We start from the raw sequence: 14,244 nt of genomic DNA, 5'->3' as shown, positions 1-14,244 counted from the left end.
CCTGAGCCAAGGAAACCCACCTCTGGCCCCCGCGTAGGGAAGCGCCAAGGTCTGCTCTCGCGGGGAGAGTCCTCGCGCGAGGTCCGGCCGCAGGTTGACCTGCATCTGCTGCGAGGTGATGTAGTCGTTCAGGATGGTCTGCCGCGTGTTCTCCATGGCGTAAAGCTGGTATTGGCTGGGGTAGCCCGGCGTGGGCGAGAGTTGCCGCTGGAACATGTAGGCGGTCGCTGGGCGAGGAAGAGCAGAAGACATTCATTGGGGACAACCAGGGACCAGGCGAGGCATCAAAAAGCAATATTGCTGATATTATAGGCACTCCTCGACTTACAACCATTCATTTAGTGACCGTTTGAAGTTACAACGGGATGGAGAAAAGGGGCTCATTCAACTAAGTCCAAGATTTTTCCTCGTCTTCCTACTTGAACAGGGGAGGGTTGGACTAGAAGACCTCCAAGGTCCCTTCCAACTTGGTTATTCTCTCCAGGTAATCCTCAACTTACAACCATTCATTTAGTGACTATTTGAAGTTACAACAGCGCTGAAAAAAGGGGCCTACGACCACTTTACGGCCGCTGCGGCATCCCCACGGACGAGGGCTTTACATTCGGATGCTTGGCAACGGACCCACAGTTACGACGGTCACAGTGTCCCAGGGGTCATGCGATCTCCTTTAGCGACCTCCTGACGAGCAGAGTCAAGGCAGAAACCGGTTTCACTTAACAACCATGTTTCTAACTTAACATCTGCGGTGATTCACTTAGCAACAGGGGGCAAGAAAGATCGTTCAGTAGAGCAAGACTTAATGACCATCTCATTTAGAAATGGAAATCTGGGGCTCAATTGCGGTCGCAAGTCGAGGACCCCCTACAGAAAAGCAGCAATGATAATAATAACAACAACAACAATAATAATAATAGGTACGTACTGGGATCCAAGGCTCGGTGGAACTGGATGGCCGGGTCCAGGTGAGGCGAGAGGTGGCTCCTGTAGACCTCGGGGGCTGCCCCTCGGTGGTGGGGGTCGAAGGGACTGTGCGTGACCACGGGGTCAACCCCCGGGACCGGTGATTTGGCCGGGACGCTCTCCCGTTGCGTCGGCGTCAAAGTGGACTTCCTCTCGTGATTCAAGGGCTTCCCCGAAGAAAGGTTGCCTGCAAAAGAAAACCCGGATTTCCAGGTTCAGAGTTGGCGGAAGGTCGTGGGGACGCGAGCGGCTTCTGCGCCCCGCTTTGGCCGCTGGGAAGCTCAGGTGGGCCGGGAGCGCCGAAAGGAAGGTTGGCGGGCTGGTTGGGTTTGAAATAGGGAAGCCCAAGAGGACGGCAGAAGGCGGCCCAGGGGTCCCTCAAGCCCTGGCCTTCCACTTTTCCCTTTGTTTCTGCTTCCTTGTTCATCTGTTCGTTTCTTTATTTTATTATTTTATACTACTTTATTATTATTATATTTTATTTCTTTACGTTATTTTTTAGTTAGTATTTGTTATTTTTGCTTTACTCTTACTAGTTTCATTTCATTATTATTTTAGTTTTGAACTTCCCTCGTGTCAGTTTTGTTATGCCTCCATCTTCCGTCCTTTCTTCTCCTCTTTTCCTTTTCCTTCCTTCCTTTTTCCCTCCCTCCCTTCTCATCTTTTCCCCCTTCCTTTCATCTTTCTGTATCCTCTCTCCCTCCCTCCCTCCCCCTTCCTTCTCATCTTTTCCTTTTGCTTCCTCTTTCCCTCGCCCTCCCTTCCCCTCTCCTTACTTCTCATCTTTTCCTTTTGTTTTCTTCCTTCCTTCCTTCCTCCCTCCCTCCTTCTCATCTTTTCCTTCCCTTCCACTTTCTGTCTTCCCTCCCTCCTTCTCATCTTTTCTTTTCTCCTTCCTTCTTTTTCTCTCCCCTCCTTTCTTCCTCCTTCCTTCTCATCTTTTCCTTTTTCCTTCCTTCTCTTTTTCCCTCCCCTCCTTTCTTCCTTCCCCTTCCTTCTCATCTTTTCCTTTTTCCTTCCTTCTCTTTTTCCCTCCCCTCCTTTCTTCCTTCCCCTTCCTTCTCATCTTTTCCTTTTTCCTTTCTTCTTTTTCCCTCCCCTCCTTTCTTCCTTCCCCTTCCTTCTCATCTTTTCCTTTTTCCTTCTTTTTCCCTCCCCTCCATTCTTCCTTCCCCTTCCTTCTCATCTTTCCTTTTCCATCCTTCCTTTCTCTTTCCCTCCCGCCTCTTCCCCCATCCATCCCTCACGCCTTCTTATCTTTTCATTTTCCTTCCTTCATTTCTCTTTTACCCCACCTTCTTCTCATCATTTCCTTTTCCTTCCCCTTTTTATGTCTTCCCTCCCTCTCCTCCGTCTCATCTTTTCTCCTTCTCTACCCTTCACTTCCTCTCTGTCTTCCCTCCCTTCTCATCCTTTCCCCCTTTCCTTTCCTTTCTTCCCTTCCTTCCTCTATGTCCTGCCCCCTCTCCCTTCCTTCCGGATTTACTTGACAATGGTGTGATTCACCAACAGTAACAGTGGCGATTCGTTTAAACACTGTCCCAAAAAGGTGGTTAAAAAATCAGCGCAACTCCCTTAACAAATATCTGGCTTAGTGACGGAAGTTCACTAAACTTATATTTGTAAGTCGGAGGCCACCTGTATAACAATATACAAGGAGAAGCCATTAGTACCCATTCTGAAATTCTAAGAAAATAGGAATATAACTGATTAAAAGTTATATATGAGCCAGGGTGGCGCAGTGGTTAGAATGGAGTACTGCAGGCTATTTCTGCTGCCTGCCGGCTCAAGGTCGACTCAGCCTTCCGTCCTTCCGAGGTGGGTCAAATGAGGACCCAGATTGTTGGGGGCAAGAGGCTGGCTCTGTAAACCGCTTAGAGAGGGCTCTAAAAGCACTGTAAAGCGGTATATAAGTCTAAGCGCTATTCCTATTCCTCCTTCCTTCCTCCCTCCCTTCCATCCTCCCTCTCCTTCCTTCCTTCCTTTCCAGAAAGAAAAAGCACAGTGGTGCAGTGGTTAGAATGCAGTACTGCAGGCTACTTGTGCTGACTGCTGGCTGCCTGCAATTTGGCAGTTCAAATCCCACCAGGCTCCAGGCTGACTCAGCCTTTCGTCCTTCCGAGGTCGATCAAATGAGGACCCAGATTGTTGGGGGCAAGAGGCTGACTCTGTAACCGCTTGGAGAGGGCTCTAAAAGCACTGTAAAGCGGTATATAAGTCTAAGGGCTATTCCTATTCCTCCTTCCTTCCTCCCTCCCTTCCATCCTCCCTCGCTCTCCTTCCTTCCTTTCCTTTCCTTTCCTTTCCTTTCCTTTCCTTCCTTCCTTCCTTTCTTTCCAGAAAGAAAAAGCACAGTGGTGCAGTGGTTAGAATGCAGTACTGCAGGCTACTTGTGCTGACTGCCGGCTGCCTGCAATTTGGCAGTTCAAATCCCACCAGGCTCCAGGCTGACTCAGCCTTCCGTCCTTCCGAGGTGGGTCAAATGAGGACCCAGATTGTTGGGGGCAAGAGGCTGACTCTGTAACCGCTTAGAGAGGCTTTAAAAGCACTGTGAAGCGGGATATAAGTCTAAGCGCTATTGCTATTAACAGGCTTCCTGAATTTTAGAGTCGGGGCAGGTCAGCTGGTCCTCCGTTTTGTCCCTTGTTCTGCTGACCATCCCAGAAGCCACAAAGGCCACCCACCTTCGGCCCGGTTCATCATGGGTGAACTCCTGGACATGCTTTGATAGCCGACTGGGGTCCTCCTGGCGTTGGCATCTTCGTAGATCCCCGGGCTGACTTGGGACTTGGGAGCCTCGTGGAGGGTTGACCGCAAGACGGAGGGTCCCGAGCTGACCACCGAGGTGTGGCGAGAACGCATCTCTCCGGCCTTGGGGTCTTCGTGTTTCCCGCGTTCCACCACCTTCATGTTCTCGGGTAACATCTCCATGGGCGGCATGCCTCGAGAGAGCTTGCTGGACCCGGTGATCAGGGACTTGACGTTGTGCTTGATGGCCGACTGGCAGGAGCTGCTCTCGTACTTGATGGGCGTGCCCTGGAGGAGGAGGAGGAGAGGTGAGGGTCATATGGTGACTCCATGAAGCCAGGTGGGCATGGCTGGGTGTGGCCATCTGAGTGGTGCCAGGGGGGAGCAGCTGGGTGGGTGTGGCCATCTGTGCTACCAGGCGGGCATAGCTGGGTCGATGTGGCAATCTGAGTGGTTCCAGGTGGGCATGGCTGTGTGGGTGTGGCCATCTAGGCTGCCATGTAGGTGTGTGGGTGTGGCCATCTAGGCTGCCATGTGGGTGTGGCCATCTAGGCTGCCATGTGGGCGTGTCTGTGTGGGTGTGGCAGGGGTGGGTTCCTGCCAGTTCTAACCTCTTATATAGAAGAGGTTCCACAAATCTACCGTGCTACCGGTTCCAGCTCCCTCCCCCCGTCCATCTGCACATCATCAAGATGAAGAGCGAGAGGAGGAATTCTGGGAGTTGAAGTCCACAAGTTTAAAGCTGTCAACTTTGAACACCCCTGGGGTTTTTTTTTCTAAAGGGTTAGGGATGCGAGGGTCTTGTAACTTCACAGCTTTAAGACTTGCGTGCTTCAAATGCCAGAGTTTCTGAGCCAACATTTTGGCTGCTAAGCAAGAGCGTTGTTAAGTGAGTTTCACCACATTTTACAAGTTGGCCACGCCCACTCAATCACATGGCTGCCAAGCCACTCCCACCCGGTCACATGGCTGGCAAGCCACTCCCACAAAGCAGGCCACACCTACAGAAGAGGTTCTAAAAAGTTTTTGAAACCGACCACTGGGGTGTGGCCATCTAGGCTGCCAAGTAGGTGTGGCTGTGTGGACTTGGCCACTTATGCTACCAGTTGGGTGCAGCTTTGTGGGTATGGCCACCTATGCTGTCATGTGGGTGTGGCTGGGTGGGCGCGGCCCTCTGAGTGGCTGGGTAGGCGTGGCTGGGTCATAAAGTGTGAAAAAGTCTATTTTCCCCCTTTGAACGGTCACTAAATGGACTGTCGTAAGTCGAGGACGACCTATATTAGAAGAACAGACAAGAACTTGTCTGTCTGGGATCTGGACGCCTGTCCTGAATAGGAATGAGGCTTTGTGACCTCCACCCATCGCTTCCAAATCTCTTTAAAAAAAAGAAATTCCTCTGGGAGGATCAGAGGGTTCTCCGACGTTTTGCTCACCTGCGAGATGGAGCCTTCGATGATGGGCCGGACGCCGGGGACCATGTCGGGGTTCTTCTGGCTCTCCTGATTCAGCAGCTCCTGCCGGGGGATTTCGTGGATGGAGCGGCCCATTTCCTTGATGGTGGTGACCCCGTCGTAGAGCTTGCCCTTGGCGATGGCCCCCTCAAAGCCCCTCATGGGAGGAGATTCCCTCTTGATCTTCGGGTACTTGAGTCCCATTTCGTAGCTCTCCACCGTCGACCGCGGGGTCCCTTCCGTTGGGAAAGAGAGACACGCGGGATTCAATTAAATTCAATTTATTACACTCAAAGACCAGAACAAATTTTAAAAAAAACCACTCAGTAAATACACGATTAAAAATTCTGGAATCAAATAATAAATAACAGGTAACAGATCCAGGATGAAATACAGCCTGTCAATTACACATGGTGGAACTCGGGGGTGTCAAACTCGACCCAGGGGCCGCATCCAACCCGTGGGGTGCTTAAACCTGGCCCACGGGATCGGCCCCGGAAACAGGTGAAGGACCAGCCGGTGGTGCCTCTCCCGGAGAAAATGGAGCACCGTTTTCGCTGGCAGAGGGCTATCGAAACAAACTCAAAACAAAACAAAAAGATAAACGTTTCTTCCCCTTTTGCATCTGAGCACACAAGAAGGGATGGGAGAGGAGAGAGGGAAAGAGGAAAGACAAAGAAGGGAAGATGGGAAGACAGCAAGGACGGGAAAAGAAGGAAAGAGATGAAGGAAGAAGGAAGGAGAATGAAGAGGGAAGGAAAAAGTAGAAAAAGATGGGAAGATGGGCAGAGAGGAAGGAAGGGGAAAGAGGGGAAGGAAGAAGAAAGGAGAGTGAAGAGGGAAGGAAAAGGGGGGGAAAGGAAGGAAGGAAAGAAAGAAAATGAGGGGAAGGAAAGAAAATGAAAGAAAGGAAAGGAAGGAAAAGGAGGGAAAAAGAAGGAAGGAAGGAAAGAAAATGAGGGAAAGGAAAGGAAGGAAAAGGAGAGAAAAGGAAGGAAGAAAAGAAGGAAAGAAGGAAGGAAGGAAAGAAGAGCTAAGGCAGGACTTCCCTGATACCCCCCCTCACTCTCATTATCATTTATTTCCTTCCTTCTTCCCTCCCTTCCTCCACTCTCTCCTTCTTTCTTTTTCTCCTTTTTTCCTCCCCTCTTCCTTCTCCTTTCTTCTTTCCTTATTTTTCCTTCCTTGCTCTCTTCCCATTTCCCCTTATTTTTCCATTTCTTTCCTGTCCCTTCTTGCATGCTCAAATGCAAAAGGAAAAAAAAAAACATTTTGAGTTTGTTTTGATAGCCTTCTGCAGCGAAAATGTACCTTGCCGGGGAGGAGGGAGGGCATGTGCCTTCCCCCCCAAGCTCGGTTTTCGCCACAGCCCAGATCTAAGCACCCTGCGGGCCAGATCCAGCCCCCGGGCCATGAGTTTTGACACTCCGTCCCTAGACAATTTGAGGCAAGTGGCAGTCGAGTCTCTTCTTCAAAGCCTCCAGTGATGAAGCACCCACGGATTTGAGACTGGAGAGATCTGGAAAAAACTCGGGAGGGCTGGAGAGAAATTCTACCCATCGGAGGAAGATAAGTCCCAACGCGACTCCTAGGCGTTCCCCAGTGGGGGAAGAGCTGGGCCTATATCTAGTTTCCTAGATACAGAGAACCTGCCTCCTCTTCCTCCTCCTCCTCCTCCTCCGCCCTCTCGAAAGGGACGTTTCTACTGCCTATCTGGCTGGTATTTCTGTCTAGGGACATAGCCCCCCTGGTATTGCCTGAAGCCTGAATACCCAAAATGGTCACCACGATGTAGGAAAGATGTGGAGACTCTGGAAAGAGTGCAGAGAAGAGCAAGAAAGAGGATTAGGGGACCGGAGACTAAAACACATGAAGAACGGTTGCAGGAACTGGGAATGTCTAGTTTAATGAAGAGAAGGACCAGGGGAGACAGGATAACAGCCTTCCAATATCTCAGGGGTTGCCCCAAAGAAGAGGGAGTCAAGCTATTCTCCAAGGCACCTGAGGGCAGGACAAGGAGCAATGGGTGGAAACTAATCAAGGAGAGAAGCAACTTAGAACTGAGGAGAAATTTCCTGACAGTTAGAACAATTAATCAGTGGAACAGAAGTTGCCTCCAGAAGTTGTGAATGCCCCAACACTGGAAGTCTTTAAGAAGATGTTGGATAGCCATTTACGGTATAGGGTTGCCTACCTAGGCTTGGGGTTGGACTAGAAGACCTCCAAGGTCCCTTCCAACTCTGCTATTGTATTGTATTGTAATAGTCAGACCCCCTAAAAGAAGACCCGTAATCCTGACCCCGGAAGGAGGACCCGTGGTCTTGAGCAGGGAAGGTAGAGTGCCGGTGTGTGTGTGTGTGTGTGTGTAAGGCACAGCCCTGAAGCTGCCCTTCTTTGGAGCGGTGGGAAGCCCCTTCCGCTTGTCCTCATTTTCTGTGAAGAAGGGGTCAAGAGTAGAACCAAAAAGGGAACCCCCAGTCAAGGGCGCTGACGCCAGGCGCCATTTGTGGCCTCCGCCCGCTTATCATTGCCGAAGGTGGAGCAACCTGCGAGATGCCACGGGAGAAGGAAGTGCCCTGGAGGCAGATCCGGCTGCGGCCAAGGTGGCATCCGGAGAGAACTGGATGGCTGTCACCAACCTGTTGATGCCCGGTTTCTCAAGGGTGCTTCTAATCTTAAAAGACGCCCACACGGGTACATTGGTGTCCTCCCTGGGATTTCCACAAAGTGTTGGAGGCTCTTGACAGGTGCCCCCTTTGAACCGCCACGAAAGTTTCTCTCGGGTTCCTGACTCTCAAGGAAACTTTTCCTCTCAAGTATCCGAAGGAGAGAAGAGATGGGGGGAGGAGGAGGAGGAGGGAGTGGAACATGGGTCTTTCTTCTTACCTTGCATTATTGAACCTGACAACCCAGTCCTCTCCTTCATGTCAGAGTGGCTGCCACATGGGCGTGGCTGTGTGGGTGTGGCCATCTAGGCTGCCATGCGGGCGTGGCTGTGTGGGTGTGGCTATATAGGCTGCCATGCGGGCGTGGCTGTGTGGGAGTGGCTATATAGGCTGCCATGTGGGCGTGGCTGTGTGGGTGTGGCCATCTAGGCTGCCATGCGGGCGTGGCTGTGTGGGTGTGGCTATATAGGCTGCCATGCGGGCGTGGCTGTGTGTGTGTGGCCATTTAGGCTGACAGGTGGGTGTGGCTGTGTGGGTGTGGCCATCTAGGCCGCCATGCGGGTGTGGCTGTGTGGGTGTGGCCGTCTAGGCTGCCATGTGGGCGTGGCTGTGTGGGCATGGCCATCCAGGCTGCCAGGTGGGCGTGACTGTGTGGGTGTGGCCATCTAGGCTGCCATGGCTGTGTGGGTGTGGCTGTTTAGGCTGCCATGTAGGCATGGCTGTGTGGGTGTGGCCATCTAGGCTGCCATGTGGGCGTGGCTGTGGCATTTAGGCTGCCAGGTGGGCGTGGCTGTGTGGGCGTGGCCATCTAGGCTGCCATGCGGGTGTGGCTGTGTGGGTGTGGCCATCTAGGCTGCCATGTGGGCGTGGCTGTGGCATTTAGGCTGCCAGGTGGGCGTGGCTGTGTGGACGTGACCATCTATGCTACCAGTTGGGTGCAGAGTGGAACATGGGTCTTTTTTCTTACCTTGCATTATTGAACCCGACAACACGGTCCTCTCCTTCATGTCGGAGTGGGGACTCCCTTGGGGCACAGCCCGGCAGATTAAGCCTAAAAGGGGGGGGGGGGAGGAAAAAAAAGGAAGTTACCAAAAACAGCCTCTCTCTCCTCTTTCAATTGTCCCAAAGATGCTTTTCCGATAGGCAACGGGGACTTTCTTGCCTTTTGGCTTGAAGACGTTTCCCTTCTTGGGCGAGGAAGCTTCTTCAGTTCTGAACTGGAGAAGCTTCTGGAATGAGAAAAGTCTCTGAGGAAAAAAAAGAACTAAGGAAGGCCTTTTGGAAAAGCACCTTTGGGACAACCATAACCTGGATGACGGAGAATCTCCACAAACTTTGATATCTAGGGTGTTTTAACGAACTCCTGAGGGAGCCAGTACTTATACATTTATCCTTAAAGATACTTGGAAGGTTTGTTTTGTCTAAATAAAAATAAAAAAAACACAGCATCTGTACGTTTCTGGCCAGCTAAGACACGTCAAAATTTAAGAGAATGTGACAGAATGGAAGAGTTGGAAGGGACCTTGGAGGTCTTCTAGTCTGACCTCCAGCTGAAGCCAGAGGCATTTCAGACAAATGGCTGTCTAGTCTCTTCTTGAAAATCTCCTCAACTTCTGGTGGCAAGCTGTCCCACTGGTTAAATTGTTCTGTCAGGAAAATTCTCCTTAATTCCAGGTTGCTTCTCTCCTTGATTAGTTTCCATCCATTGTTTTTCGTCTTGCCTTCTGGTGCTTTGGAGAATAGCTTGAGCCCCTCTTCTTTGGGGCAGACCCTCAAATACTGGAAGACTGCTATCATGTCACCCCTAGTTCTTCTTTTCAAGTAAAGGTTTCCCTGGCACATACATGCTAGTCGTTCCCGACTCTAGGGGGCGGTGCTCATCTCCGTTTCAAAGCCGAAGAGCCAGCGCTGTCCAAAGACGTCTCTGTGGTCATGTGGCCGGCATGACTCAACGCCCGAAGGCGCACGGAACGCTGTTCCCTTCCCACCAAAGGTGGTTCCTATTTTTCTACTTGCATTTTTTACCTGCTTTCGAACTGCTAGGTTGGCAGAAGCTGGGACAAGTCACGGGAGCTCACTCCGTTACGCGGCGCTAGGGATTCGAACCGCCGAACTGCCGACTTTTCTGATCGACAAGCTCAGCGTCTTACCCACTGAGCCACCATGTCCCTCTTCATTGAACTAGACATACCCAATTCTACCAACTGTTTTTCATATGTACTAGCCTTCAGTCCCCTGATAACAGAATAACAAAGAGTTGGAGGGGACCTTGGAGGTCTTCTAGTCCAACCCCCTGCTCAGGCAGGAAACCCTACACCATTTCAGACAAGTGACTTGTCCAGTCTCTTCTTAAAAGCCTCCAGTGATGGAGCACCAACAACATCTGGAGGCAAGTCAAACCACTGATTGATTGTTCTAATTGTCAGGAAATTCCTCCTGAATCCCAGGTTGCTCCTCTTCTTTTATTAATTTCCATCCATTGGTTCTTGTCCTGCCCTCAGGTGCTTTGGAGAATAGCTTGGCTCCCTCTTCCTTATGGCAGCCCCTCAAATACTGGAAGATGCTATCATGTCTCCCCTAGTCCTCCTTTTCATTAATCTAGACCAGGGATCTACAACTGTGGCAACTTTAAGATTTGTGGACTTCAACTCCCAGAATCCCTCAGCTGGCTTTGCTTTAAGACTTGTGGACTTCAACTCCCAGAATCCCTCAGCCGGCTTTGCTTTAAGACTGGTGGACTTCAACTCCCAGAATCCCTCAGCCGGCTTTGCTTTAAGACTGGGGGACTTCAACTCCCAGAATCCTTCAGCCGGCTTTGCTTTAAGACTTGTGGACTTCCACTCCCAGAATCCTTCAGCCGGCTTCGCTTTAAGACTGGTGGACTTCAACTCCCAGAATCCCTCAGCCGGCTTTGATTTAAGACTTGTGGACTTCAACTCCCAGAATCCCTCAGCCGGCTTTGCTTTAACACTTGTGGACTTCAACTCCCAGAATCCCTCAGCCGGCTTTGCTTTAACACTTGTGGACTTCAACTCCCAGAATCCCTCAGCCGGCTTTGCTTTTAAGACTGGTGGACTTCAACTCCCAGAATCCCTCAGCCGGCTTTGCTTTAAGACTGGTAGACTTCAACTTCCAGAATCCCTCAGCCGGCTTTGCTTTAAGACGTGTGGACTTCAACTCCCAGAATCCCTCAGCCGGCTTTGCTTTAAGACTGGTGGACTTCAATTCCCAGAATTCCTCAGCCGGCTTTGCTTTAAGACTGGTGGACTTCAACTCCCAGAATCCCTCAGCCGGTTTTGCTTTAAGACTGGTGGACTTCAACTCCCAGAATTCCTCAGCCGGTTTTGCTTTAAGACTGGTGGACTATAACTCCCAGAATCCCTCAGCCGGCTTTGTTTTAAGACTTGTGGACTTCAACTCCCAGAATCCCTCAGCCGGCTTTGCTTTAAGACGTGTGGACTTCAACTCCCAGAATCCCTCAGCCGGCTTTGCTTGAAGACTGGTGGACTTCAACTCCCAGAATCCCTCAGCCGGTTTTGCTTTAAGACTGGTGGACTTCAACTCCCAGAATCCCTCAGCCGGTTTTGCTTTAAGACTGGTGGACTTCAACTCCCAGAATCCCTCAGCCGGCTTTGCTTTAAGACGTGTGGACTTCAACTCCCAGAATCCCTCAGCCGGCTTTGCTTTAAGACTGGTGGACTTCAACTCCCAGAATCCCTCAGCCGGTTTTGCTTTAAGACTGGTGGACTTCAACTCCCAGAATCCCTCAGCCGGCTTTGCTTTAAGACTGGTGGACTTCAACTCCCAGAATCCCTCAGCCGGCTTTGCTTTAAGACTGGTGGACTTCAACTCCCAGAATCCCCCAGCCAGCTTTGCTTTAGGACTTGTGGACTTCAACTCCCAGAATCCCTCAGCCGGTTTTGCTTTAAGACTGGTGGACTTCAACTCCCAGAATCCCTCAGCCGGCTTTGCTTTAAGACTGGGGGACTTCAACTCCCAGAATCCCTCAGCCGGTTTTGCTTTAAGACTGGTGGACTTCAACTCCCAGAATCCCTCAGCCGGTTTTGTTTTAAGACTTGTGGACTTCAACTCCCAGAATCCCTCAGCCGGCTTTGCTTTAAGACGTGTGGACTTCAACTCCCAGAATCCCTCAGCCGGCTTTGCTTTAAGACTGGTGGACTTCAACTCCCAGAATCCCTCAGCCGGTTTTGCTTTAAGACTGGTGGACTTCAACTCCCAGAATCCCTCAGCCGGCTTTGCTTTAAGACTGGGGGACTTCAACTCCCAGAATCCCTCAGCCGGCTTTGCTTTAAGACTGGTGGACTTCAACTCCCAGAATCCCTCAGTCTTAAAGTTGCCGAGGTTGGAGCCTTGTGGCCTAGACATCCCCAATTCCTGCAAACAAAGAGGGATTTGCTAGCCAAGCTTACCTTCTAAAGGTGTTGAGACAGGAGATTCTCTCATTGACATGCTCTGTTTGATGTTTCCTTCCATAGCTTCATATGTCCGTTTGAGGCTCATATCGTGGGCCGTCCTTGGACTCCGCGTTCCTTCCCGAACGTTCTTGATAGCTGTTGGGAAGCAGGAAGAGGGACCCATGGAAAAGTGTTTCGTTCGGGATTCACAGTCCCAAGGAAAAAGCAGACAAAGGAGGAGATCCCCCCCCCCCGCAAAAGAAACCACAAAATAGTAAGGAAAGGAGGAGAACAGGAAAAACCCTGGGGAAAGTTGCTAGAATAAGTATATACTCTGGAAAAAAAAGAGACAATAATCACAAAAATAGGAAAAAGAAAAAGAAGAAATTGGGGAAAAGGGGGAGAGAAAGAAAAAGAATTAAAACTGGGATTTTGGGGAGCCCAAGAGAAAATGGCTAAAAGAAGAAGAAAGGGGAAAAAAGAATTAAATTAGCAGACTAAAGAGAATAGTAGTAAGATCGTTATGGTTATGTAACTAATTCAGAAATAAAGAAATTATAGCAGTGTTTCTCAACCTTGGCAACTTGAAGATGTCCGGACTTCAACTCCCAGAATTCCCCAGCCAGCATTCGCTGGCTGGGGAATTCTGGGAGTTGAAGTCCGGACATCTTCAAGTTGCCAAGGTTGAGAAACACTGAATTATAGTATATTGTTAAATGTAGAAAAAAAATGGAAAGAAATGCTCTCTAGGTTTAAATTGAATTGGAGGATATATGCACACTGTTTGTAGCAAAATATATCAATGGAGAAAAACAAGCAATGAAATTTGGGTGAAGCTGTGAAGGGGCGATTGAAGATATTGTTTATGTAGTAAGAAAAAAAAATAACTGTAAAGAAGAAAAATAATGGGAGAGAATAATTTGGCTGAAAGCGAAAACAAGACTATGATGTGAAAATGACTATGTAAAAGAAAAAACCCAGACAATGCTTTGTTTCTAAAATATGTATAATTTGTATTAAGAAAAACTTAAATTGGGGGGGAAAGGGGGAAAAGTGTTTTGTTCGGATTCTCCCAGGGAAAATGGAGATACTTTTCGAGGGAAGGCAATTTCGGTTGCTCCGGCTTGAACCGAGGTATCCTCGGTGGTCTCTGAGTTTGGTGGGGAGGGTTTTTTGTGGATGTTTCATAACCCAACTAGCTATCAACATCAGTGCTAGAGAAGAGCAGGAGGAGGAAGAGGACTGGGAGAGGAGGTGTTCTGACCGAGGCTTCCCAAAATCACGAAGCAGACTCCTTTTCCGACAAAAGCCCCTTTTATTCATTGACTGTGAATTCGGCTCCTTCACATCCAGCAAAGTCTTTCAAGGGAGGATTTACAGTCACAGACCTTATCAGGCTTGGAGAGCTGCCAGGCCGATCTCTGCAGAACTTGGCCAGGAGCCTCGGAGAGTCACGAACCAATTAAGCAAACTAATGGTCTCCTGCAAACTCTACTCCCCTTTCGCTCCTCTTTTATTCCCTCTGGGAGGGGCCATTCATCGTCCACCTGTGGCCTTCCTCCCAAGTTGACCCCTGTTCTTTAGCCGTTTCCTTTGTCTGGCAACTCTGCGCATGCACACACTGGGAACAGGCTCCAGCTGTTCTTCTGCCTCACTGATGTCTGACTCTTTAGGAAGCTGATAACTGTCAGACGGCCCTGGCCCCCTCTGAACCAAACTCCTTGTCCCGACAAAAACCCCTTTTATTAATTGGCTGTGAATTCTGCTCCTTCACTTCCAGCAAAGTCTTTCAAGGGAGGATTTACAGTCACAGACCTCATCTGGCTTGAAGAGCTGCCAGGCCGATCTCTGCAAAACTTGGCCAGGAGTCTCGGAGAGTCACGAACCAATGAAGCGAACTAATGGTCTCCTGCAAACTCCACTCCCCTTTCGCTCCTCTTGTATTCCCTCTGGGAGGGGCCATTCACCGTCCCACCTGTGGCCTTACTCCCAAGTCGACCC

The 14,244-nt window shown here is 50.1% G+C and overlaps 1 protein-coding gene across 1 annotated transcript in view; it reads right to left on the bottom strand.

Moving 5' to 3' along the window:
- NCOR1 (nuclear receptor corepressor 1) overlaps window positions 1-14,244 on the bottom strand; it is a 156,216-nt gene that overhangs the window by 29,172 nt on the left and 112,800 nt on the right. The window contains exons 26-31 of the mRNA XM_032216146.1: window positions 12,259-12,399; window positions 8,796-8,879; window positions 5,145-5,398; window positions 3,648-3,999; window positions 926-1,150; window positions 21-227 (exon numbers count right to left, since the gene is read on the bottom strand). Of these exons, the coding sequence (XP_032072037.1) occupies window positions 21-227; window positions 926-1,150; window positions 3,648-3,999; window positions 5,145-5,398; window positions 8,796-8,879; window positions 12,259-12,399 (1,263 nt within the window). The remainder of the gene's footprint in view (window positions 1-20; window positions 228-925; window positions 1,151-3,647; window positions 4,000-5,144; window positions 5,399-8,795; window positions 8,880-12,258; window positions 12,400-14,244) is intronic.

Source organism: Thamnophis elegans, chromosome 4, assembly GCF_009769535.1.
Source record: "Thamnophis elegans isolate rThaEle1 chromosome 4, rThaEle1.pri, whole genome shotgun sequence".
In the NCBI taxonomy this organism is placed as follows: Eukaryota; Metazoa; Chordata; class Lepidosauria; order Squamata; family Colubridae; genus Thamnophis; species Thamnophis elegans.
The sequence above is the reverse complement of the archived record's forward strand: the minus strand, read 5'-3'. Positions and strand labels throughout refer to the sequence as shown.